Below are 26630 nucleotides of genomic sequence, written 5' to 3'. Positions count from 1 at the left end.
CAATTACAAGAACTCCCATATGATACCATTCCAAAAACTCCAATTTATCTGAGCAGTCCTGGATACTTCATCGGGGTAAGCCTTGCTTCTCGAGATGAGAGCTTGCTGCATTTTGCAGATCGTAACAAAGTTCCAAAATGCCCAGCATCTGCCAGCCTTCAATTTTCAGAGGTTGCTCGGCCTCATGGCATCCTGCATTTGTCTGGTGCCAGAGGCCCGATTGAGAATGAGATCCCTTCAATGGGCCCTCAGGACTCAGTGGTCCCAATTCTCTGGGAATATGTCGGATCTTCTGCAAGTTCCAAGGACAGTTGCCCAGGACCTTCTATGGTGGGCTTGCAACGACAATATTCTCAGGGGAGAATCTTTTTGGCAACCATGGCCGGATATAACAGTAGTGACGGATGCCTCACTCACGGGGTGGGGAGCCCATACCAACGATCTGACAATCAGCAGTCATTGGTCTCCATCAGAGTTCAAACTACACATCAACCTTTTGGAGCTGAGGGCGATCAGACTAGCGCTGAAGGCCTTTCTGCCCTCTGTAGGGGGAAGGAATGTCCTGCTAATGACTGACAACACAGTGGCCATGTACTACTTCAACAAGAGGAGGCGTAGGGTCACTACCACTGTGCAGAGAGGCAATGAAGCTCTTGTTCTGGGCAATACAGGAAGGAATCTCTCTGTCAGCAGTTCACCTAGCCGGAGAGCAGAACACAGCGGTGGACGCTGTGAGCAGGCAGAGCACAGTATCCAACAAGTGGGAACTAGCACAGGAAGTCCTTCAAGAGATCCTCACCCTTTGGGGAACCCCTCAGGTGGATCTGTTTGTGACCTCCGTCAACAGAGAGTGCGATCATTACTGCTCAAGGGAATTTCCCCCAAGAGGAGCTCTAGGAGACGCGTTCATAGTGGACTGGGAATTTCCACTGCTGTACGTGTTACCACCAGTCCCCATGATTCCTCACGTAATCAGGAGGTTGAGAAAGTTCAGGAAACCCATGGTCCTAATTGCCCCTGATTGAGAAGACCTTCCTCTTCTCTCGCAAGAGGAAGGTAGAGTTATCAATCCAGAGGTCAAGACACCCAACCTTCACGCATGGTTTCTGAGAGGTTGAGATATAAGGATTGGGAACTCTAGGATGACGTAATGGAGATTTTGCTTTCGGCCAGAAGGCCAGCAACTAAATCTCTGTACCGGTGTCGTTGGAATGAATTCAGATTTGGTGCAAAGATAAGAATGTTGACCCTTTTCAATGTGGCACTCCTATAGTGCTATCTTTTCTATTACATCTGGCCAATCTGGGGTTCCAGATTTGGACAATAAAGGTATATTTGGCAGCGCTTTCCATATTCAAGCACTCCTTGGAAGGTTTCCTATTTTAAGATTCCTTTGATTATTCAGTTTTAGAAGGGGGTCTTAAATGTGTACCCCCAATAACTTTTCATGTCCCTACTTGGGATTTGAATCTTGTGTTGAAATTACTAATTTATATACCTTTTGAGCCTCTACATTCCTGTCCTTTAAGGGTTTCAACACTCAAAACTGTCCTTCTTGTGGCCTTAACATCGGCCCGCAGGGGTAGTGAATTGCAGGCTCTCTCATGCAAACCTCAGTATATTACCTTTTACAAGGATAAGGTGGTACTTAGAGTTAAACCTTCTTTCTTGGCGAAAGTAGTTTCTGACTTTCATTTGTCATAAAAAAAAAACACACTTCCAACCTTCTATCCTCCTCCTCATTTGGGCAAAGAAGAGGAGAGGTTACACAGACTGGACCCAAAAAAGGCACTGAGTTTTTATATATCAAGAATGACAAAATTGCGCCAGGATGACCAACCTTTTGTTGGTTACACCGGTCATAAACTGGGATTAGCAGTGACAAAACAAACTATATCCCGCTAGATTACTTTGGCTATAGTAGAGTGCTACAGATTAGCTGGGAAAGACCCACCGGAAGGGCTTTGTGCCCATTCCACAAGGGGTATGGCTACTTCCGCGGCTCTGAAGAGGGGAGTCCCTGTAATTGATATTTGTTCAGCTGCAACATGGGCATCAATGCACACCTTTGATAAGCATTACTGCTTAGATGCCTCTTCTTCCCAGGAAGGTCTGTTTCTCCAGCATGGGGTCTGGCATGGATTCACATGCTCATGAATATTCCCCGTCGTCTGGCCGGGAATCCTCGGTATAGAAAAAATCAGTATCAGTTTCGTTTCTGATCTGTCTTTCTCAGTAGTGACCAATCACTGGTCTCTGGGTCATGCTGCCCCCAGCCAATGGCTGCCATCTCCCTAAACCCCGCCCCTGGCAGCCATCCTCAGATTTTTACTGCACGTTCAAGTCTTGGGAGTCCTCGTGCTGTAGCTCTCGAGCTTTTGCTGCGTTTTCGTGCTTTTTTCAGGAGATTTTCTCATTTTTTCGGTTAAATAGAGCCTCAAGCTCCACAGTTTCTACTTCCGATCAACGGGGATCCGTTTTGGAGTTTCTACGCCCCTCAAGGGTGAAGATTTCATCGAGTTACACTTTTGGAGGATTCCAGAAGTTCCGAGGCCTACCCCGGACATGGCCCAGGAGAAAGGGAGCTCGACGCCCGGGAAGCTGTTCAGGACCTGCCCTGGATGCTTCAGAACGTTTTCAAGGAGGACGAGCATTCGTTATGCATCTATTGTCTCCATGAGGACAAGACGCACAAGGAAAAGGACTGTGCGTTTTGTGGGAACATGTCGGAGTGGACCATAAGGGATCGCCACCTCCGTCTCGCCAACTGGCTGGAAGGTAAGAGCCCGCCAGGCGAGAAGAAGAAAAAGAAGTCCGAGCGGTCTTCTAAGTCCTGTGAGGGTGCCCCGGCGACGGGGGCCCAACAAAAGGCTAAGCACCGCGAGTCCGCGGGCACCGGGAACGCCGAACGGTCGGGCTCCTTGGCTGCCAGGCAGGGTGCATCCTCCCCGGCACCATCGACCACGAGCCAATGCTCTGACTCGGGTAAGAGGAAGTCCGAGAACCCGGCGAAGCTTCTGGAGAGGCCCCGGTCGATCTCGAAGATTCCGGCAGAGGGGGAGCGAGGCTCAGACCCTCCCCCCAAGGTGAAGGCCCCAGGCATACAGAAGGTGGCGTTGGCCTTAATTCACCCTGCTAAGACCTCGGTCGAGGATGTCGCCGCGGCCCTGGCTCAGCCTGTGGAGGCTACACCAGTGGAGGCGCCCTCAGGTACCAGGGTCTCCCTGCCACCGCGAAGGGAGTCGTCTTTCAGGCCCATCGAGAAGACCCCCACGAAGTCCTCGTTGGAAAGGGTGGGGGAGGGCCTGGTGGCCGTCGTGGATACAGACACGACCTCTGAAGAGGAGCTCATCCAAGTCGTGGAGGAGGCCCAGCCCATCGGGAGGGATCCCGACGAGGGCGACGACGACGCAGATGAGGCTCCTGAAGAGCCCTCGCTCCCGTCGTTTCCGGCGCCGCAGGACACCACAGTGGCCATTTTGTCAGCCATCCAGTCCTTATGCTCGGAGATAAGGACTAGGTTGCCCCTTCCCCCGACGGAGGTACCTGAGCCAGACCCGACGGGGGAACCGGAGCCAGGTCCTTCGGGGAGTCCACCACTTAAGAGGAGGAGGACGCATCCTAGGCCTCCACTCCCGCCTCTGCGGCCTTCTCTGCCTTCCCCCCGGTCCACTACCCACGGGAATGATACAGGCATGGACACGACTACGACGGGTACGGATGACGACGGAGGCGACGACGGGACGTGTCCCCCGTCGCTCCCTGCCCGGGCGTCCCCGCCCGACGAGATTGGATCCTTCCATGCTATGATTTCCAGGGCATCCGAGCTCTTCCAGCTCTGCCCCGAAGAAAAGAAGGAAGGGTTCCTTTACCAACGGCGCGAGGCTAAAAGGAAGACGGTCCTCGCCGTACCGCTTCTTGATGACATCTGGGATGAGGGGCTCGCCCTCCTCAAGAACCCTGCCATGGCTCCTGCCAAGAGGGACCGGTACGAGAAGAAGTACCGGGTCCCCGACGCTGCCCCCTTGTGCCTTAGGGTGCAACCTACCCTGGATTCGGTCGTTTCGGCGGCGGCCAAGAAGAAAGCGGGGGGGCATCGGCCTCGACTTCAACCTCCCCGCCGGACGGCGAGGGTAGGAAGCTGGATGCGATGGGACGACGGGTCATCTCATCTGCAGCGACGACCATCAAGGCGGCCAACGCCCTGGCCATCGTAGCCTGCTACGACAGGGAGTTGTGGTTCAAGATCGCCCCTCTGTTGGACTTCCTTCCGGCCGCCAAGAGGGCTGAGGCCCTGGAAATCTTACAGGAAGGTGAGATTGCCTTGGACCACGCCATTACTGTGGCTACGGACATCGCCGACACCGGTTTCCGTCAGTTGGGCAACAGCGTTTGCCTGAGACGACGAGGATGGCTCAAGGCGACGGATTTCCGCCAGGACGTACAGACCAAGGTTTTGGACATGCCCTTCGATGGGAACAACCTTTTTGGCAAGGCGGTTTATGAGTCCCTTCAGGTGATCAAGACGGACACGGAGACGGCCCGTGCACTGGGTGTGCTCCAACAGCGACGGCCGTCCTTTCGGAGCGCCGGAGGCAGACAGGGTGCCTCCAAGGGAGCCGGCAGCAGCTCCTCTACGTACCGTCAAGCGGGAAGATCTTCGTCGCAGGAGGCCTACAGGGGAACGCGGCAAGTCAGGTGGATCCCGCCGTCGTCGCCAAGGTGGTCAATGAGGCAAAGCGGCCTCCAAGCAAGATTGAACCGACCGTCGGGTCGGGCCCCCGCCGAAGCACCCCGGTGGGAGGCCGGCTGACTAAGTTCGTGGGCGTGTGGGAGTCAATCTCCACCGAGGTGCTGGATGCCCTGGCCCTGGGGCACGCCCTCGAGTTCCACAAGAGGTGCCCCCACATTCCTCCCGTGGCCAGGAAGGAAAATCACGTCCCTCAACTGCTGTTGGAAGTAAGGGCGATGCTCAGGAAAGGTGCCATCGAGCTTGTTCCAAATAGGCTTCGGGGCTCCGGAGTTTACTCAAGATACTTCCTTGTAAAGAAGAAGACTGGAGGATGGCGTCCCATCCTGGACCTGCGACGACTGAACAAATACATCAAGGCACAGAAGTTCCGGATGGTCACCCTCCAGCATGTGCTGGGACAGCTGGAGGAGGGCGATTTCCTGTCATCGTTGGACTTGGAGGATGCATACTTCCACATCCCTATTCTAAAGAGACACAGAGTTCCTCAGGTTCGTGGTCAAAGGGCGGCACTACCAGTTCAAGGCCCTCCCGTTCGGATTAAAATCGGCACCCAGGGTGTTCACCAAGTGCCTAGCACCGGTGGCAGCGCGGCTGCGCCTGCAGGGGATCCACGTCTACCCCTACCTGGACGACTGGCTCATACGGGCAAGGACAAGGAAGCTCGCTGTGGAACACACTGCGAAGACCGCCCAGCTGCTCACGGACCTGGGGTACTCCATCAACTTTCCAAAATCCAACCTGGTCCCGTCGCAAGTCGCCCTGTTTCTGGGAGCACAGCTCGACACAGTGGCACGGCGGGCCTCACCGTCGGAGGAAAGGATAAGGACCATCCTGGGAAAGGTGCAACGTCTGCTGGCCACGGTCGTGGCCAGAGTGAGGTCTATCAAGTCTCTCCTCGGAATGATGTCCTTCTGCATTTATCTGGTGCGCCACTGCAGACTTCGGATGCGGCCCTTGCAAGAATTCCTCGACGCCACTGGATCCAGACGACGGGCAGCTTCAAGGACAGGATCCCGCTCGACGAAGCGTTCCGTCAGGCGATACGATGGTGGGGTGTCCGCTCTCATCTGACTGTGGGAACAGGTTTCCTAGCCCCGGCCCACCAGGTGACGGTGACGACGGATGCCTCCCTGGAAGGTTGGGGAGCGCACACCGGGGTTCTCCACGCGAGAGTCCTTTGGCTTCTGGAGGAGAAGACTCTCCACATCAACATCTTGGAGCTCCGTGCAGTGTTCTGGGCCCTCAGGTCCTTCCTTCCTTCTGTCCCTCAAGGGCAAGGTGGTGAGGATCTTCACCGACAACACCACCACAATGTTTTACATTCGGAATCAGGGCGGAACCAGATCCCCTGCCCTATCCAAGGAAGCCCAGGATCTGTGGCATTGGGCCGTCGCCCAAGGGATGTTTCTGGTACCCTTTCATCTGGCAGGGATAAAAAACACCATTGCCGACTCACTCAGCAGAGAGCTGCGCTCGTGCCACGAGTGGGAACTGCGCCAGGATCAAGTGGTCCGACTCTTCCGACGATGGGGCGAACCCCAGATCGATCTCTTTGCGACGGCGGCCAACTCCAAGTGCCGGAGGTTCACCAGCAGGTTTCCCCAACCGAGGAGCATGGGCGATGCTTTCTCGTTCCCTTGGGACGGCCTGTTCCTTTATGCGTTCCCGCCGTTGCCATTGCTACTCCGGCTCGTCAACCAGCTCAAGAGGTCCCGGTGCAGGATGATCCTCCTCGCACCAGCGTGGCCGAGGCAGATCTGGTTCCCGGACCTTCTGGACTTGTCAGCGTCCACACCAGTCAAGCTGCCGATGGACGTGGATCTTCTCTCCAGAGAAGGAGGCGCCATTCTTCATCACGAACCAGAGTTGCTGAACTTGCAGGCCTGGCTCCTGCAGCACTAGAGTTTGGAGGATACGACATCCCGGCCGACTGCAGAGAGGTTCTTGCGAAGGCCAGGGCATCCTCAACTCTCAAGTGCTACGGACACAAATGGAAGAGGTTCTCTGTCTGGTGCCGTGCACAGAAGATTAACCCTCTGCGTATTACGGCCCCTCAAGTATTGCCGTACCTATTGTCCTTGGCCAAGGCTGGCCTGTCTCACGCTTCCATCAAGGTACATCTGGCTGCCGTCTCACGTTACAGAACTACAGGACGGGCGTCCTTGTGGTCTCATCGACTGGTGAAGGAATTTATGAAAGGACTGTTCCGATCATTCCCGCCGGTTAAGACCCCTGCCCCGGCGTGGGAGCTCAAAGTGGTGCTCACTAGGCTCATGGGGGCCCCATTCGAGCCTATGCATTCAGTGCCGTTGAAGTTTCTGTCGTGGAAGACAGCATTCCTCGTGGCCATCACCTCTGCACGACGAGTGGGAGAGATCCTGGCCCTGTCTTGCAAGCCTCCATACTTGACTTTTCACGACACGAGGGTGGTGCTGAGGACGCAGCCCTCCTTCATGCCCAAGGTGCCGTCGGACTTCCACCTCAACGAGCCCTTGGTGTTGCCAGTTTTCTTCCCGTCGCCTTCGTCGCCGGCTGAGAGGACTCTGCACTCGCTGGATGTAGCTAGAGCGCTGAAGTTCTACGTGGACGAAGAGTTTTCGTAAGACATCACAGCTGTTTGTGAACTTTGGACCTGTGAATCAAGGGAAGGCTGCCTCGAAGACTTCCATTTCCAGATGGCTCTCCGGCTGCATCATGCACTGTCACCGGTTGGCAAACCCACCGTTGCCAGGCCGTACGAGGGCCCATTCGACCAGAGTGATCGCTGCTACTACGGCATTCCTGTCTGGTGTGCCCCTGCTCGACATCTGCAGGGCTGCTACGTGGAGGTTGACGCACACCTTCACGAGATTCTACTGCGTCGACCGGGATTCCAGGGAGGAGTCCAGAGTCGGCCAGGCAGTGCTGCGCAACCTGTTCGCCGAAGGTGAGCCTGATGAGGAGGTAAGAGTTGCTTAATGTTGAGTTGTTGTATTGCTTGATATTGAGCCTTTTGCCACCTCCTGTGGTTGTGCATGTGTATACTGCTATGTATTCTTATATTCATGAGCATGTGAATCCATGCCAGACCCCATGCTGGAGAAGGAACAAGTTACTTACCTGTAACTGTTGTTCTCCAGCATGGGTCTGGCATGGATTTACATGCGAACCCTCCCGCCTACCCCTCTGCGGCTCTTCACTTGGTCATACTGCCACTTCACGTGCTACCAAATCTGAGGATGGCTGCCAGGGGCGGGGCTTAGGGAGAGGGCAGTCATTGGCTGGGGGCAGTATGACCCAGAGACCAGTGATTGGTTACTACTGAGAAAGACAGATCAGAAACGAAACTGATACTGATTTTTTCTATACCGAGGATTCCCGGCCTGACTACGGGGAATATTCATGAGCATGTGAATCCATGCCAGACCCATGCTGGAGAACAACAGTTACAGGTAAGTAACTTGTTCCTTGCAAAAGCTGTACTTAATTCCGTAGATGATAAATAATTAGTACTCCCGCCTCCAAATGTACTATTGCTATGGGAGTCTATCCTAGATGAGGAATACGTGGGAGGACACAATCCATTCGAAGAACAAGTTACTTACCAACTGTAATGTTCTTTCGACTGGATGTTCCTCCCACGTATTCCTCAGCGCCCCTCCCATGCTACCCTGCAGTACAGTTTACGTCATTTACACTTCTCGTTCACAAAGAGCTTACAGTCTGAAGCACGCCTGGGTGTTCCTCGAATCATGCCACGAAAAAACAGAACTGAAGCCAATGGGCGTGGCATAAGCTACTTATACGACTGGTGACGTCGACACGCTACAGAGACCATCGGCGCCACAACCTCGTGCACAGCTCCCTCTGCCGAAAATGTTTTTCCGAAGCAGCAAATCTGGTGAGATACGAATATCATAGATTAGGAATACGTGGGAGGAACATCCAGTCGAAAGAACGTTACAGTTGGTAAGTAACCTGTTCTTCTTTCCTTCCATCCCACACCCTTTTTGTATTAGTTGTACGGTTTGGAAATAGGTTTCTTAGAATAGGCCCTTTTTATTTGACACAACGCCACTAGGACTGCCTTATTTTCATTTGATGGTTGATGCTCGCTCCCATCTTAGATTTAGGTTTAGATTAGGCATTTTTCCAACCTGCACATTGCATTCATTGATCAATAAACACCCTTGAATTGTGATCAGCTGCGTCTTGTTGCCACCATGAGTTCCTCACAGCATTCTTCCTGGGCTGTCCCTTGTCCTCCTCCAGGTCCTTTTCACTGGATAGGCTGGATGTTCTTTGCTGGTGCTGTTTCGGGGCTGTTTTTCCGCTGTCTTAACATCATATCCTTCTGGTCACCTTGAGGTAGGAAGTCTCCTTACAGGAGGGTGGTAGAACACTACTACACCCCATTTTCTCTTCACCTGGGCCTTCTTGGGGCACCTCCATTGTTGTCATGTCTTGAGGCTGTTTTCTGCTGCATGCTCCACTTTGCACTCTGAGCCACCCAGGTCTTAAGTGGGTTCCGAGCTCCTTTTTGGTCCCTTCTCAGTCATCGCTTTCACTCCAGGTCACCCTTGTGGAAGAACGATTTATTTGTTTTGGTCACCAGGTCGTCTCTGGTCCAGTACATGTTCCTAGGTACTGGATCCTGTAAATCTCTGCAAGAGATGCAGTTTACTGACCAGGTTGTTTTGCTGTTCCTGAGCCATGTTCTCCAAAACTGGCACTCTAACTTCTTTCCCTTGGGTCTCCGGATCGTGGGTTATTCTATGGATTTATCTTCAGGTGTACCCTGGGTACGTGTTAGTTGGGTTCTGTAGGTCACCCTATACCATGGCTCTCCGTTGAGTTTCATTGGCCCAAATCCTGCTTTACTTCCTTTATTCCAGGGGCTTATGGTCGAAATCTGCATATGGAGCGTTTCAAGGGTGTCTCCTCTGTGCTTCGTTGCACCTTTCTCTACACCTGTGTGGTAAAAATCATGCTTACCTGACTTTATCCTGCAACCGTGACATATTGCGTTTAGCCCATTGATTCTTATTGAAAATGTTTCCACAACTTTTAAAATGCACCAACGTGACTTTGTAAGGCACCTGCACAAAAACGGACTTCGTCGTTTTTGGGACCCTCTTAGGTCCATGGAATTTTCTTCAAGCGAATGGAGGTTAACATATATCCCAGATTTAATGTATATTTTTAAATCCCTGTATTACATTTTTGCTTACTGAAATTACTAGGTTGTTTTACATTACTGCTGGCCACTCTTGTATCTGAGAGCGTAATGAGACCTTATAGGTATGGTATTGTGAGCCTAATTTCATCCTAACTTTTGGTGACCCACTGGACATTGTTAGCTAAGTATTAATCCCTTTTATGTTTCTCTGTGTCATATGAAGTCTAAAGGGCACATTTGTATCACTACTTCTGCTAGGTATTAGAAGATTGAGGAATTATTGTGGCTTTTCAAAAATTGGCATCTTAGGTCGTGATCTGTGCATGTGTTTTACTTTTGTCAAGGATTCCTTTTTTCTCCCTACCCTTGCATGATTTATGCCTACCTTCAAATTGTACTTCACCACCCGCCCATCTCCTCCCTTGAGCTAAGCCTGACTGCTCTGCAACAAGAACCACTGTAGAGTTTGGTCTATCTTGTGGTTGGAAACTCTGCCTTGCATTTAAGTTAGCTGGTTTACATCCCTCACCGGAGGGCTGTGATAAAATCTCCCTAATAATTCGATTTCAGCAGTGAGATATAGGGTGGTGAGGACTCTTAATACCTCTACATAGGTACTCTTTGTTTACCTACCTATGCACATAATTATTATTAAAGATGAATAAGTTAGTTGACTTTTTGTATGTTGCTTCTAGGAGTAAAACTGTTTTACTTACCTCTGTGCACCTTGTTTTCATAGTCTGCTACCTAACTTCTGCTTCTGTCAATTGTGATAAGGTTTATGTCTGGTTTAACAATTTTACATTGTGTGGTTTTTATACTGAAATACAAAAGAGCAAAAACTTTTATTTTACTTCTATGTAAATTGTTTGTGCAGGGTAGCTTATTCTTTTAGATTTTTCAGCAGTCTTCAATACGGTTGACCAATCTATTCTGTTGGACTGTTTAACCGTTGCAGGTCTCTCTGGCCCTGTCCTGCCATGATTTAAATCTTTTTTGGCAGATAGAGGTCCAATTCTTTCTCTCCCACATTTTTCGTTCCTTGTTCACGCCTTTTCCTGTGGTGTCTCCCAGGGCTCTGCTTTGTCGCCCATTCTCTTTAATGTCTACATCCAGCCTCTTGTTGGTCTTAACCACTCCCATGGTTTCAGTGCTACTCCTACACTGATGATACCCAGATCATTGTATGGCTTAATCTGGCTCAACCTAACACTGCATCTCAGTTTAGGGATTGCTTGGACGCTGTGGATGAGTCACAACTAGCTAAAGCTGAATGGGGACAAGACCGAGGTCCTGGTTGTTGGTACTTAATCTGCTTCTGCCTTCTGGACTCCACTCTTTTGTCCCCCTTCTCTTGGTCCTTCTCCTTCCCCAGTGGCGTGAAAATCTCTGGCACTTTATCGATGGATGCTCAGATTGCAGCCACTTGCCAATCTGGGCATTTTCATCTCAAAATCTTGCGGAAAGTTTGACCTTTTCTGCTCCTGTTGTGGCCTAGTTATTGGGTCGGATCGTCTATCGAAATTCTTTATATCTTGTCCAACCTCATTATCTCACTTGACCTGGCGGTTAGAGTGGCTACGGGTGCTCCGTTTGGGGCTCATATTTTGCCTCTCTTGCGTAGCCTTCTCTTGCTCCCGGTAGGGAAGTGGGTTGAAATCAAGGCCCTCTGCATTGTCCATCAAGCCTTATATTCTAGCAGTGCTGAATATTTGGAGGAGAAATTTCAGCCATATATTCCTGCCTGTTCTCTGCGCTCTCAGGTCGGTTGTTTGATTCAGGTTCCCCCATTTCGGCTGTCAAGGGTGGGCGGCTGTGCTTTTTCAGTCACTGCCGCAAACCTATGGAATGCTTTGCCAGTTCATCTTAGAGCTACTGAGAACCACTTAGCTTTTAGACATTTACTGAAATATCTTCTATTCTAATTCTCTCCAGGTTGTTTCCTTTCCTGTTGGTTTTTGTCCAGCGCCAAGATGCCATTGGTGATCAAGTGCTTTATAAAACCTTGTAACATGACATAAATTACCACACTGTCTTGTTGGGTACTGCCAATATACACTAGTATACTTACGAGCGGATGAGTTGCTTTTATGTTGAATAACTTACATCTTTCTTTGGCGGGTTTTCGAGTTTTTACGCTGAACATTCTGTGCGAATAGGTATCAAGAAACATCAGTTACTGTTCCCTTTGGTTAGCTGTCCCTGAGGGAAGGAATTATTTTGCCTACCTAGTCTATAGATTAGCAAACCAATGCCTGTGTAAGGATGGAAACCCTTGGTGTTATTTTTTTTGTTGTGTAAAGTCCAGTCCTGGGACAAGACTTTAGAAAGCCCACCCTTGGTGAACAGGGTTACACCCCTTCTGTTTAGCCTGAACTACCCAAAGGTTTGGTAGCAATGGCTGAGCAGCCAGGCTTATTTATTTATTGAACATGTGTTATGTGCCTATACAGGTGGCGCCACAAGCAAAGTGGGGACGGAACAGGGGAGTAAATAACAGTGGCATAAACAGTACACTTACAATCGTGGTCCTACTAGGCCCTGTGACATTCAGACGTGCAAGTGCAGTGAAGAGAAATGAGGGAGATGGGGTTGGGGTGGGAAGGAGCAGGCTAAGGACAAAGTCTGGTGGGATCCCGAGAGCGAAGTGCCAAGCGGAGCCAGGGCGGAGGCTGCTGGCTAAGTGCTAGGACGGAGGAATCCCATGGGTGGGATGCACAGCTGCCATGAATGGGGTCCACAAGGGCAGTGCTGAGGGGGTAGAAGACCTGGTAACCTGAGCAATTCATGAAGGACCAGGCCGTCGGTGTAGGTGTCAGTGGGATGATTAGCAGGGAAGAGAAAAAGGTGGAGAAAGGCAGGTTTTTGAGAAGTTTCCGCAACTTAAGGAGGTCCAGCTCAAGTCTCAGAGGGGTGGGGATGCTGTTCCAGAGAGAGGCACCAGCCGAAGAGAGAGATCTGCCCCCCACTCTCTGCTTGGAGACGCGTTTGACAAGCTGAGAGTTGAAGTTAGAGGAGCGGAGGGCTCTGGCAGGGAGGAATTTAGAGAGGGACCGTTGAAGATAGTGTTGTCCTAGGCCCCAGAAAGCCTTGTGGATGATGCAGAGGGTCTTGAATTTTATCCTTGCTGCCACCGGGGGCCAGTGGAGAGATTTTAGGGCTGTAGAGATGCGCTCCCTGGGCTTCATACCAAGGATAAATCTTGCAGTCCTATTCTGGATTAAATGAAGGGGGCATAGAGAGGAAAGTGGGAGACTGAGAATGAGGCTGCTGCAGTAGTCCATACTAGAGAGGACCAGAGCTGTGGAGAAAGGTGAAGAAAGGTAGAATGCCTCTGGACATGGGCCTTGTTGGCAAGGTCTAAGATGTAAGGGGTGAAGGAGAGAGTGGAGTTGACGGTGACCCCAAGGTTTTCGGCCTTACAGGGTGGTGAGGGCAGAGTGCCCAAGGAGGGTGGCAAGAGGGTAGGTGGGAAACAGGGTGTAGGTGACCCAATGAGAAGGATCTCAGTCCTACTGGCATTAAGACAGAGATCATTAGCCACACACCATGCCTAGATGGCCGTCAGTCAGTCAGGGATGAGACAAAGTGGGAGGAGGAGGAGGAGGAGCAGGAGGTGGAGAAAGTGGAAAGTGCAGAGAGAAGGTGGAAATCGGGTGAGCAAGAGGGGTGAGATGGATGTTGAAGAGCCACAGCTAAATAATAGAACCCTGAGGGACGTTGCAGGTAGAGAGTGAGGTGGTGGAGGAGAAAGGGCCCAGTTGTAGCTGGGAAGGGCAGTGTTGAGGAAAGAGTTCAGCCAATCCAGTGTCCGATTGGTGATGCTGCAGATGTCGCAGATCTATTTTATGAGGATAGAATGGTTGACTGTGTCAAAGGCATAGGAGAAATCGAGGAGTCTTCACAGGTGTTCAGGAGAGCAGTTTCTGTGCCTCTGGATGCTCAGAATCCAGATTGATGGTCATGGAGGCAACCAACAATTTCAGTATGAAGGATCAGATGGGGGAGGACCAACGTCTCCGTTAGGGAGAATTCTCTGTAAGGCTAATTTCCCAAACCTAGTGAGTCCCCCAGCAGCTTTGCTGGATTTTTTAGGTTTATTTTTTTCTCTCCTGCTAAGAGTGAGATTATTTTACTCCCACTCTTAGACATGATTTGAGGTGTTCCTTTAACTTTCAATGTGTTTTTGGGCTATGGGGTCTTTTACTCCATAGGGTCTCATGTGTTTTTTTTGTGGGTTACACAGCACCCTCCGTGCCGTAACCCAGGGGTGTCGTAGCGACCCCCCAACATAGACTCCATACACTGGGACTGACTACTGTCTCCCAGAGCATGTAAAGTCACCATTGGCTTTACTAGTCCCAAATTATGAACAGAAACCAGTACAAACCATCATATTGTGGACATACTGGTCGGGGCAATTCGATTGCCCCGGGGTCTGTTGTTCGAGGGGGCACGTCTCCGTCCCCCCTGATCGAGTTTTGGCTGGTGGCAGTGGATACTACTTTTTATATTCGACCGCGAATATATCTCTTTGGGATTTTCCCATTGTTCGAGGCTACCAACTTTAATTATTTAATTCTTATAGCCTCGAACAAACCGCCGGTTTATTTAATTAATATTAATTCACCGGTTGGTATTTTTTGCTAGAACTCTATTCTAAAATGGCGTTTGTGTTCTCTTCTGTGACTCCAACCCAAGTCGAGCCCTTTGTTCCACGTTTTGGCGGGCTTCTCCACCGAAGCCTCCAAAAGTGGTGCCACTCTGTCTGGGTACCACAGGGAGTGTGGGAGGGGGTTTAGGCACCCTGGACTGAGTTACCTTGGTAACTCAAGTCACACTCTTGTGTGATTGGCCCAAGTGGTGAGCTGGCCCGCTCACCACTTAGCATGTTTGATTGACAGCTAGGCTGAGTGAATGGGGGTGTGCTGCATAAAAGCAGGGCTTTGGGGACTGGAACTTCAGAAGTCGCCACAGGACCTAAGAATCCGAGGAGGGAGAAGCTGAGCCGACCTGCAACGACGACCCCACCAGTGGAGCCCTGCTGAACCGTCTCACCACTTTTGCAGACGACAGAGGAGATCTCCAGTCCGGAGAGTCTTCTTCCTTTGACTGGTGGGGATAACCAGTTTTGCCTTCTTTTCACCTTCCTGGAGCATCTCGTGGCCGCCTTGCCTGTGCCAAGCACCCCGGCAACCGGAATACCACGGTTTACCACTACCGCAAAGAGAAGGGTAGTGCCTTTTAACCGGAGAACTTTGCAACAACCTTCATCTTTCCTCCACGGCGAGACCTCTTCTTCCTCTGGACGAAACACCGACTTGCACCTGCTGCCAGGAACAACTGCCCCCGCTGGAGCTTCCTTCACACTTAAGGTACTGTGTCCCGCCTGGCTTCCCTTGCGACAGATCGTTCGGGGTGACAGTAAAGCCTCGACTTTCTAACCTGGGCTAGCCTGGGACAACCTAGCTAACTTTTCCTGACTTTAATTTCATCCTTTTTGTGCGAACTATCTACAAGACTCTTTGGGCATAACCCCACTGTGTGAACCTGGACCCCTTCTGCTTGCTCTCTCCAACAGTGGGCCTTGCAATTGACTTCCTTGCTCTCCAGTAGAACTCTGCCTATCCTGCCTTCCTGTGGTTCTTTGTAAAAGTATTGAAACTTGTGTGCTTCCTTAACTCTGCCTTTTTCCTCCCTATAGAGTGTCATCTTATGTTAAGCGCTCACCTCTGTCTGAAAATAAGTGGTGTTTCTCACTAAGACTTGTCTAATAAGTGAATAGGGTTGTATATGTATGATAGTGACTGTGTGCTGAATTTACTTACCTTGTTTTTGCTAGTGTAAATCACAAGTGTGTTTTTAAATAAATAATTATATACTTTTACACCAAAGCTCTGGCCAGTGTTTGTACTACTGTGTCTCTGTACCTATTGTGTATACTCTGCATACTGCCTAACTCTTCTTGCGGGAAGTCTGACTGCTCAGCAACAGCTACCAAGTGAATCTGTGTGGTACAGACTGCTACCAAGTGGGTTTACTGCCAAACACCTGTAGTCTTAAATCTTTTGCAGTGGTCCCCAAGGGAACGGCACAGGTTTCTGCCTAACAGTCTCCAAGAGTTTGTCCAGGGCAGGGGTAATGGAGATGGGGCGATAGTTAGCTGGGCAGGAGGGGTCAGCAGATGTTTTTTTAGGAGAGGGTGCACATGGGAGAGGTTGAGGTAAAGAGGGAAAGAGACAGTGGCGAGTGAGTGGTTGCAGTAATCAGCAAGAGCTGTGTCGAGAGATATGTTGTCCTTAATGGATCTAGAAGAGCAGAGGTGCACATGTTTGGATGAAACCTTCATAGAGCGGACAACTTTAGAGACCCCATCGAGTGTAATGGGTAGGAGGGAGGGGAGCCGAGGGAGGCTTGGAATTGGTAGTGGGGTGGGGGGTAGATGTGAGTGACGACACAATATCCAGAGCTTAGTCTAGGAGGCAGGAGGGCGGTAGGGAAACGCACAGAACTCAGAGCATACACTTATTTCCACAAATCTTAACGCACTAGGAGTTATATAACAAATAGGTATTTATTTAGTTACTCTAAGGCTTGTAGCATTCAAGTAAGGTAAGTACTATCGGAGAATAATATAATAGGAGAACAGTTGCAATATTCACAGTTAGATATTTCAGAATAGCAATGATGATAACAAATCCCATAAGCAAACCTCCTGAAACATATAGGCAAACTTATAGAAAGTTGGATAACTTTTTTTTATAATTTTAGCTTAGCCTATCTTAGAAAGTCCAACCCTGTCTAAGGTGAGTGTCACAATGTCAGAGCGGACACTGGGGCACCAGTGACCAAGGGCTGAGGAAGACCAGGCAAGAAAGCACAGTTCAGGGATCAAAGAAGCAGAGTCCAGTAGAAACTCTTCAGTTTTGCAGGTTGGTAACAGTCAGGTTTACTTTGGCAAGGAAATTAAAGGTTTCCCTAGCCGGATTACCCAAAGTGTCTTCATTGACAATTTACTATTTTGACACATACTGTGTATTTTTGTTATGTTGTATGTCTAACTAAATACCCACCTTCTTCCCTTCCTTGGACTTAAGCCTCAATAATGAATAACAAACACTAAGAAGTTCTGAACCCCGCATTACATATTTGTAACCTGGAATAACACCTGTACTTACATTAGTCAGATATCAAGTATAATTTCATAATGCCCTTTTAGTCAGTTAAACTGTTAACCCTTATTCTCCAGCTTGGGGTCTGGCATGGATTCACATGCTCATGAATATTCCCCGTCATCAGGCTGGGAATCCTCGGTAAAGAAAAAATCAGTATCGGTTTCGTTTCTGATCTGTCTTTCTTAGTAGTAACCAATCCCTGATCGCTGAGTCATACTGCCCCCAGCCAAAGACTGCCCTCTCCCTAAGCCCCTCCCCTGGCAGCCATCCTCAGATTTTTACCGCACATTCAAGTGTTGGGAGTCCTCGTGCTTTAGCTCTCGAGCTTTTACTGCGTTTTCACGCTTTTTCAGGAGATTTTCTCATTTTTCCGGTTTAATCGAGCCTCAAGCTCCACCGTTTCCACTTCCGATAACAGGGACCCGTTTCAGAATTCTTCTACGCCCCTCAAGGGTGAGGTTTTCGTCGAGTTAAGCTTCTTGGAGGTTCCAGAAGATCTGAGGTCTACCTCAACAGACATGGCCCAGGACAAGGGAAGCTCGACTCCCGGATCCAAGCTGTTCAGGAGCTGCCCGGGATGCGGATTGCAAAATGTTTTCAAGGACGACGAGCATTCGAGATGTCTCTACTGCCTTCATGAGGACAAGATGCACATGGAAAAGGACTATGCGTTCTGCAAGAACCTGTCGGAACGGACCAAGCAAGATCGTCGTTCCTGCCTCGCCGCCTGGCTGGAGAAGGGCACAGCAGGTGAGAAGCTGAAGAAAAAGTCTGAGCGGTCTTCTAAGTCCTGTGAGGGCGCCCCGGCGACGGGGGCCCAACAGAAGGCCAAGCACAGCGAGTCTGCGGGCACCAGGAGTGCCGAAAGGTCGGGCTCTTCGGCTGCCAAGCAGCGCGCGACTTCCCCGGCACGATCAACCGCGAGCTAGCGCTCTCGTTCGGGGAAGAGGAAGTCCGAGAACCCGGGTAAGCTTCTGGAGATGCCCCGGTCGATCTCGAAGGGAGCCGAGGGGGAGCGAGGCGATAACCCTCCCCCCAAAGCAAAGGCCCAGTACGCACCTAAGGTGGTGAGGGCCTTGATCCCCCCGGCAAAGGCCTCGATCGAGGTTGTCGCAGCGGCCTGGCGAAGCCGGCAGAGACTACGCCAGTGGAGGCGGCCTCAGGGCCCAGAGTTTCCCTGCCACCACGGAGGAAATCCTCTTTCCAGCCCATCGTTAAGACCCCCGTGAAGACCCTGGTGGAAAAAGAGGGTGGGGGGACGGTGGCCAGTATGGACTCGTATTCAGCCTCCGAGGAGGATCTGGTGGAAACCATGAAAGGCCTCAACAAGAGGTTCGAAGGCCTCAACAAGAGGTTCGAGAAGGTTCCATCCCAGGGGAAGGATCCTGCTGATGTGATCGAAGATGGCGACCATGGCGACGACGAGGGCCCAGTGGAGCAGCCATCCCGCCCGTCGCAGCCATTGCCCGAGCCCCAGGATAGCTCGGCGGCCATTTTGTTGGCGATCCAACTCTTATGTACTGAGATAAGGACGAGGTTACCACGCACCCCGACGGAGGATCCAGAACCTGGACTGTCGGGAAGCCCTCCGAACAAGCGGAGGAGAGTCCACCCCGCACCGCCCTTCGTGCCCACAAGGCCTGTGGACCCCTCACCCCCCTCGCCGGACCCTCGGGATGATACGGCGACGGATACATCGACGGGAACAGACGACGACGGTGGCGATGATACAACGGACATTCCTTCACACACCCCCCTCCCCTTTCCCCCTCCCCTCTCTGGGCCTCTCCGCCCGTCGAAATTGGCTCTTTCCTCGCCATGGTAGCCAGGGCATCCGCGCTCTTCCAGCTCTGCCCTGAGGAACAGAAAAGGGAAGGCTTTCTTTACCAACGACGGGAGGCCAAGAGAAAGACGGTCCTCGCGGTACCGTTGCTCGACGACATCTGGAACGAAGGGCTGGCTATCCTGAAGAACCCTTCCACAACACCCGCCAAGAGGGACAGGTACGAGAAGAAGTACCGGGTCCCCGACGCCGTCCCCTTGTGCCTCAGGGCTCAGCCTATGTGGGATTCGGTCGTCTCGGCAGTGGCCAAGAAGAAAGCAGCGGGTGCGGCGGCTTCAACTTCCACTTACCCGCCAGACAGCGAGGGCAAGAAGTTGGACTCCATGGGACGACGAGTCATCTCGTCGTCGGCTGCGACGACGATTAAGGTGGCCAATGCCTTAGCGATTGTGCCCCGTTACGACAGGGAGCTCTGGTTCAAGATAGCTCCCTTGCTAGACTTCCTACCGGACGACAAGAGGGTGGAGGCCCTACAGATTCTGCAGGAAGGTGAGGTGGCGTCGGATCACGCCATTACGGTGGCAACAGACATTGCCGATACCGGATTTCGCCAGCTGGGCAACGGGGTTTGCCTTCGACGACGAGGATTTCTCAGGGCTACGGACTTTCGCCAGGACGTCCAGACCAGAGTTTTGGATATGCCGTTCGACGGCAACAACCTGTTTGGGAAGACGGTGGATGAGTCCCTCCAGGCCATCAAGACCGACACAGAGACAGCCCGAGCCCTAGGAGTCCTTCAGCAATGGCGGCCCTTTCGGAGCGCCGGAGGCAGACAGGGAGCCTCCAAGGGATCCAGCGGTGGCTCTTCTATGTACCGCCAGGCGGCCCGCTCCTCGTCCCAGGAGGCCTACAGAGGCCACGGCAAGCAAGGAGGGTCTCGCCGCCGTCGTCAAGGAGGCAAGGCCTCTTCCAAGCAGGACTGAACCGGCTGTAGCGTCGGGCCCCCACCGAAGCACCCCGGTGGGAGGCCGGCTGATGAAGCTCGTCAGCGTGTGGGAGTCCATCTCCACTGACCGTTAGGTGCTCGACACCCTGGCCCGCTGACACTCGCTAGAATTTCAAAAGAAGTGTCCTTGCATTCCTCCCGTGGCCAGGAAGGAGAATCACGTCCCTCAACTGCTGTTGGAGGTAAGGGCGATGCTCAAGAAAGATGCCATCGAGCTCGTCCCCAAGAGGCTCCGGGGCTCCGGAGTATACTCAAGGTACTTCCTCGTCAGAAAGAAGACAGGCGGTTGGCGCCCCATTCTGGACCTGCGTCGGTTAAACAAGTACATCAAGGCACAGAAATTCAGGATGGTCACCCTCCAGCACGTGCTGTGACAGCTGGAGGAGGGCTACTTCCTATCGTCGTTGGAGCTGGAGGATGCTTACTTCCACATCCCCATTCTAAAAGGACACAAAGTTCCTCAGATTCGTAGTCCAGGGGCGTCACTACCAATTCAGAGCCCTGCCGTTCGGATTAAAGTCTGCACCCACGGTGTTCCCCTAGTGCCTCGCTCCAGTGGCGGCGCGGCTGCGCCTGCAGGGGATCCACGTCTACCCCTACATGGACGACTGGCTAATCTGTGCAAGGTCAAGAGAACCCGCCGTCGAACACACAGCGAGGACCGTCCGTCTGCTCACGGAACTGGGATTCGCCATCAACTACCCCAAATCCACCCTGGTTTCGTCGCAGGTAGCACTGGTTTTGGGGAGCGAAGCTCGATACAGTGGAGCGATTGGCATCTCCGTCGGAAGAAAGGACGAAGGCCGTTTTGGGCAAGGTGCAGCGCCTGTTAGCCACGGATGTGGCCAGGGTGGGGTCCATCAAGTCCCTCCCGGGATGATGTCCTCATGCATCTACCTTGTGCCCCTTTGCAGACTTCGGATGCGTCCGCTACAAGAGTTCCTCGACGCCCGCTGGATTAAAGCGGCAGGCAGCTTCGAAGATAGGATCCCGCTCGACGAGGAGTTCTGTCGGGCGATTCTATGGTGGGGTACCCGTGCGCACCTCACGGCAGGCACAGAGTTTCAGACCCTGGCGTATCAGGAGACGGTGACAACGGACGCCTCCGTGGGGGGGATCTCCACGCAAGAGGCCTCTGGCTCCTAGAGGAGAGGTCTCTCCACATCAACATCCTGGAGCTACGCGCCGTGTTCTGGGCGCTCAAATCGTTCCTTCCGTCCCTCAAGGACAAAGTGGTGAGGATCTTCACCGACAACACCACCACGATGTTCTACATCCGGAAGCAGAGAGGCACCAGATCCCCAGCCCTATCCAAGGAGGCCCAGGATCTGTGGCACTGGGCCGTCGCCCAGGGGATGTTTCTGGTTCCCTTCCACTTGGCAGGAATAAAAAACACCATCGCTGACTCACTCAGCAGGGAGCTGCGCTCGTGCCACGAGTGGGAACTACGCCAGGACCAGGTGGATCGGCTCTTTCAACGATGGGGCAAACCCCATATCGACCTGTTCGCGACGGCGACGAACTCCAAGTGCCAGAGGTTCGCCAGCAGGTTCACACAGCCGAGGAGCATATGCGATGCTTTCTTGTTCCCTTGGGACAGCCTGTACGCGTTCCCTCCGTTGCCGTTGCTGCTCCGTCTCATCAACTAGATCAAGAGGTCCAGGTGCAGGATGATCCTCGTCGCACCGGCGTGGCCGAGACAGATCTGGTTCCCGGACCTTCTGGACTTGTCAACGTCCCCACCTATCAAGCTGGCGATGGACGCGGATCATCTCTCCAGAGAAGGAGGCGCCATTCTTCATCACGACCCGGAGTCGCTGAACTTGCAGGCTTGGCTCCTGCAGCACTAGAGTTTGGAGGATACGATATCCCGGCTGACTGCAGAGAGGTTCTTGCAAAAGCCAGGGCGTCCTCAACTCTCAAGTGCTATGGACATAAGTGGAAGAGGTTCTCTGTCTGTTGCCGTGCACAGATTAACCTTTTGCGGATTACGGCCCCTCAAGTATTGCCATACCTACTGTCGCTGGCCAAGGCTGGACTGGCTCACGCCTCCATCAAGATACATCTGGCTGCCATCTCCCGATACACCAGAACTACAGGACGGGCGTCCTTGTGGTCTCATCGCCTGGTGAAGGAATTTATGAAGGGACTATTCCGATCGTTCCCGCCAGTGAAGGCCCCTGCCCTGGTGTGGGAGCTCAACGTGGTGCTGACCAGGGTCATGTGGGCCCCATTCGAGCCTATGCATTCGGCGCCGTTGAAGTTCCTGTCATGGAAGACAGCATTTCTCGTGGCCATCACCTCCGCACGACGAGTGGGAGAGATCCAGGCCCTATCTTGCAAGCCTCCATATTTGACTTTTCACGACACGAGGATGGTGCTGAGGACGCACCCCTCCTTTATGCCCAAGGTGCCATCGGACTTCCACCTCAACGAGCCCTTGGTGTTGCCAGTTTTCTTCCCGTCGCCTTTGTCGCAGGCCAAGAGGACTCTGCACTCGCTAGATGTAGCTACAGCTCTGAAGTTCTGCGTGGACCGCACGAAGAGTTTTCGGAAGACATCACAGCTGTTTGTGAACTTTGGACCTGTGAATCAAGGGAAGGCTCTCTCGAAGGCTTCCATTTCCAGATAGCTCTCTGGCTGCATCATGTACTGTCACCGGTTGGCAAACCGACCTCTGCCCGGCCGGCCGAGAGTCCATTCGACCAGAGCGATCGCTGCTACCACGGCGTTCCTGTCTGGTGCGCCTCTACTGGACATCTGCAGGGCTGCTACGTGGAGGTCGTCGCACACCTTCACAAAATTCTACTGCGTCGATCGGGACTCCAGGGAGGAGTCCAGGGTCGGCCAAGCAGTGCTGCGCAACCTGTTCGCTTAAGGTGAGCCTGGTGAAGAGGTAAGAGATGCTTAATGTTGAGTTGTTGTATTGCTTAATGTTGTGCCTGTTGCCATCTCCCGTGGTTGTGCATGTGTATACTGCTATGTATTCTCCTATTCATGAGCATGTGAATCCATGCCAGACTCCATGCTGGAGAAGGAACAAGTTACTTACCTGTAACTGTTGTTCTCCGGCATGGGTCTGGCATGGATTCACATGTGAACCCTCCCTCCTTTCCCTCTGTGGCTCTTCACTTGGTCATACTGCCACTTTACGTGCTACCAAATCTGAGGATGGCTGCCAGGGGAGGGGCTTAGGGAGAGGGCAGTCATTGGCTGGGGGCAGTATGACCCAGAGATCAGTGATTGGTTACTACTAAGAAAGACAGATCAGAAACGAAAATGATACTGATTTTTTCTTTACCGAGGATTCCCAACCTGACGACGGGGAATATTCATGAGCATGTGAATCCATGCCAGACCCATGCTGGAGAACAACAGTTACAGGTAAGTAACTTGTTCCTTCTTGGCTACATTTATCCTTCTTCATGTGTTTTGGTGACTACTCGAGTACATCTTCTGATTGGTGAGCTAAGAAAAGCATAACCCTGGAATCCCCACCTACTCACTACAATGCAGTTCTGTCACTCTGGGAGATGATCCCTACCAAGTAGTGGGCTCATTGAGCACTGGTTGACTCCATTCAACCAGGCCCGACACTGCTTGGGCCTTGGGGTAAATGAAGGGGGGTGTCAGCATTGCGACCCCATCCATCGCCTGTGTCGGACATGAACAGGGTGAGGGTGAAGGGACCACTTTCCCTTCCCTCTGCATAAGGCCAGGTGGTAGAGTAGCTGTTACCATTACCAATTTGCTCCTGACAGACACAGGTGTGCATGGTGAAGCACCACTGAATACCCCCCTCCCCCTCATTCACCATTAGTATAGTCAGCAGTGCTTGGGTGCTGCTGTTATTTTATTTTGCAAAGAATCTTCATGCTGCATGGAAATTCTTTGCAAATGTAAAGAAAGTACACTGCAAATGGAGTGCCAGGCAGACACTCACTCCTTAATGCAACTTGAGTTGCATGTGCGCCGGGTCCCAGGCCAGCACTGACCATTTTAAATTGAGGATGGGGGTCCCCTCTCCTTATGCGCTAAACTCCTCAGGTCACAACTTAAATAGTACACCTAGAAACATCAAAGTCATGGGCAAAACAGCAAATGTGTATGTGACAAAATTTGTAAATTCATCATTTATTCTAGGTCTTATCCTTTCTTTAATTCTTTTTCCAAATTGTTTTATTTTGACTAGGCAGGAAGACCTTCAACAGCTGTTGTACAATCCCCTGGAGGAGGGATTTGGACCTTCTTTGGTACAATACTATATCCCCTCATGGCAGTGTGGACATTTCTTAGTAACTTTTTACTAGGCAGTGCACCCCCCACCCAAGCTGCGACAAGATCAACTTATGAACAAGAACGTTCCAATCCATCAACTTCAAACCGCACAGAACCAAAAAGGTAAGCAGAATACTATTTTTAGTTCTTAAACTAGTCTTCAAAGTTTATCAGTGTGCAAAACCTGTATCTATAATGAAGATTGTAATACATTAGATGCCTACCTTTTAACAGCAATCTTATTAAGAAATCATGTTTACCTGACGATGTTTTTGAAAAATCTAATCCCAGAAATATGTATTTCTTTTATACATGTGCAGAATTCCGTGCCCCCTCCAAACCCACCCAAACTAAGGACTTTATTGAGGAGGCACTGGCACCATGCACAATTGTCCCCAAGTATATATGTGTATTGTTTCCAAATATTTCCATACTCAACTTTTTTGTAAAGGAGTCGTAGAGGATCCATTCATTCTCTACATTGGGATCTTCGCAACATTCATTTACTTTTAGACACAGAGGAACCCCCAAATACCTTTTTAAAGCACTTTATCATTTTTAAAACTTAACCCAAACAAATTTGATTCATTCAAATAGCCACTGGTTCTCTTATGAAGGACTGATTCCAGAATTTAGTGCACCATTAGCCCTTTTCAGCTGTGTTTGAATATTTTTTTACCTGTTTGCAACAATACAATGTTTTTCTTCCTCATTGAAAATCTGCCATATTTTCAGTTTGTCTCTTAAATTCTATGATGCCTATAAACAAACATTCTTGCAGCTATGCAGGTGAAATGAGCATGTTGTCTATATAAACTACGAGAGGGCTTGTTTATACCACAGAAGGATGGAAGATTTTTTGGCCCCTAGGACTTTTGAGTAATTGGGCGATATGAGCCATGGCAGCATTTTCATCATTTGACAAAGCGTCTGCATCCTCTTCTGTAGAAGGCCCCTGCCCTGCCAGATCCATTTTGGTTTAAACAAATGTCTATTTAGTCTATGAAAAAAGGCAGGATACTTATCCTAGAAATGTTCCTGTTCCAATGCATACCTAGAGTTACTGAGTCTCCAATAAAGTTCGAAGAGTGACTGTACACCGTACAACACCTCTTGTTGACTTCATTCTAGCTTCACGCCGTAGGCCTCACACTGAGCGGGGAGCTTGTGCAACTAGCAACCTTGATATTGGTGTCTTTGTTTAGGTAATTATCAGAGTGCCTCTTCATGTCAACACTTTAGATGCAGATCTTGTGAAAGACATTCAACTTCACCTCTTGGGACAGTGCCACGAACACCCCTGACCCTCGCCCACCAATCCCCTCCTGCTGCGGGCAGATCCGATACATTTGTGTAGATAGATGGTGGATACGTAGTCCTTAGTGAGAGGGTGATGTCTTGAATGATTTTTACTAGGTTTCTTCTATGGAGGAACAAGTAACCACACCCAGGATTCGCCCCCCAAGAGGAACAGTGTAGAACGCAGATATTCTTTAGCTTAGGTCAGACTCCATCATCCAGTCTTCATTTGTATTCAACACTGTGGTGAAACATGGATGAGAAAAGACACAGAAACTGAGTTGACTGTTTCATTAAGAGGTTTGTGTAGCAGACGGACAAGAATCACTTGACTCAAAAAAGTGAAGTTGACCTCTTGTTTTCGTCACACACAGGATAGCGAGGGGTTGAATGTCCTTGCGGACTAAGGGCTTAACCACAGAAAAACAAAAGTACTCTTTTCTCAAGACAACCTAAGCGATTAATGTCAGAACAGGGTAAACTGTAAAGTGGCATGGTTCATAGTTTAATAGGGATAATGTTCTCCTTCCAGATGTCTAATTTAGTGCACTGTGTTGGTCATATAGCACCTATAACGCTTTTGGCTCCAGTCCACCCAATAGAAAGGGGTTAGGATAAATGTCAAGTGTATTGGGCTTTATTTATGGCATAATAGGGGTTCCCTCCTTGTGGTTGGTCTAGCTCCGCAATGTCAGGATGCGACAAATATGTGTTGGGTTATTCCTGTTGTGGGGATTGTGACAAATCAAGGGAATTCATCCCTTCTCCCCAAAGGAGTAGCACCCCCTGTGAGGCTAGAGAGGTGAGCCTGCTCTGCAATACCCTCCCTAGGGGTAGAGGCAAGTAGGATCTCATTGGGAGATACTTCCACCTTAGGGGACAAGGACTCATGTTCCTGTGAGGAATACCCTAAAGCTGTTCACACTGTGGCCTACATGGGATGCTCTAAAATATCAGAGACTTTTAACCATCAAGACTGGGACGAAGAAACACTTAAGAGATATTATTATCGCATAGAAAAAGAACATGTCCCTTTAAATCTAGATATCCAATCCACTGGGATGAGTAAGTTAAATAACATGTACTCAACGAGTAACATAGAGAGAGGGAGAATAATGCATACGCAGGCATGGCAACGCCCCGAGTTGCATAACACCTGAGGGGGGAGAGGAGCACAT

General features: G+C 50.9%; 1 protein-coding gene across 2 annotated transcripts in view; it reads left to right on the top strand.

The window, feature by feature from the left end:
* UBXN4 (UBX domain protein 4) overlaps window positions 1-26630 on the top strand; it is a 1027720-nt gene that overhangs the window by 896817 nt on the left and 104273 nt on the right. For both annotated transcript variants that reach the window (XM_069616541.1, XM_069616540.1), the window contains exon 13: window positions 24068-24276. In XM_069616541.1, the coding sequence (XP_069472642.1) occupies window positions 24068-24276 (209 nt within the window). The remainder of the gene's footprint in view (window positions 1-24067; window positions 24277-26630) is intronic.

The sequence above is a fragment of the Ambystoma mexicanum genome, chromosome 9 (assembly GCF_040938575.1).
Source record: "Ambystoma mexicanum isolate Mex_15411 chromosome 9, UKY_AmexF1_1, whole genome shotgun sequence".
Lineage (NCBI taxonomy): Eukaryota > Metazoa > Chordata > Amphibia > Caudata > Ambystomatidae > Ambystoma > Ambystoma mexicanum.
The sequence above is the reverse complement of the archived record's forward strand: the minus strand, read 5'-3'. Positions and strand labels throughout refer to the sequence as shown.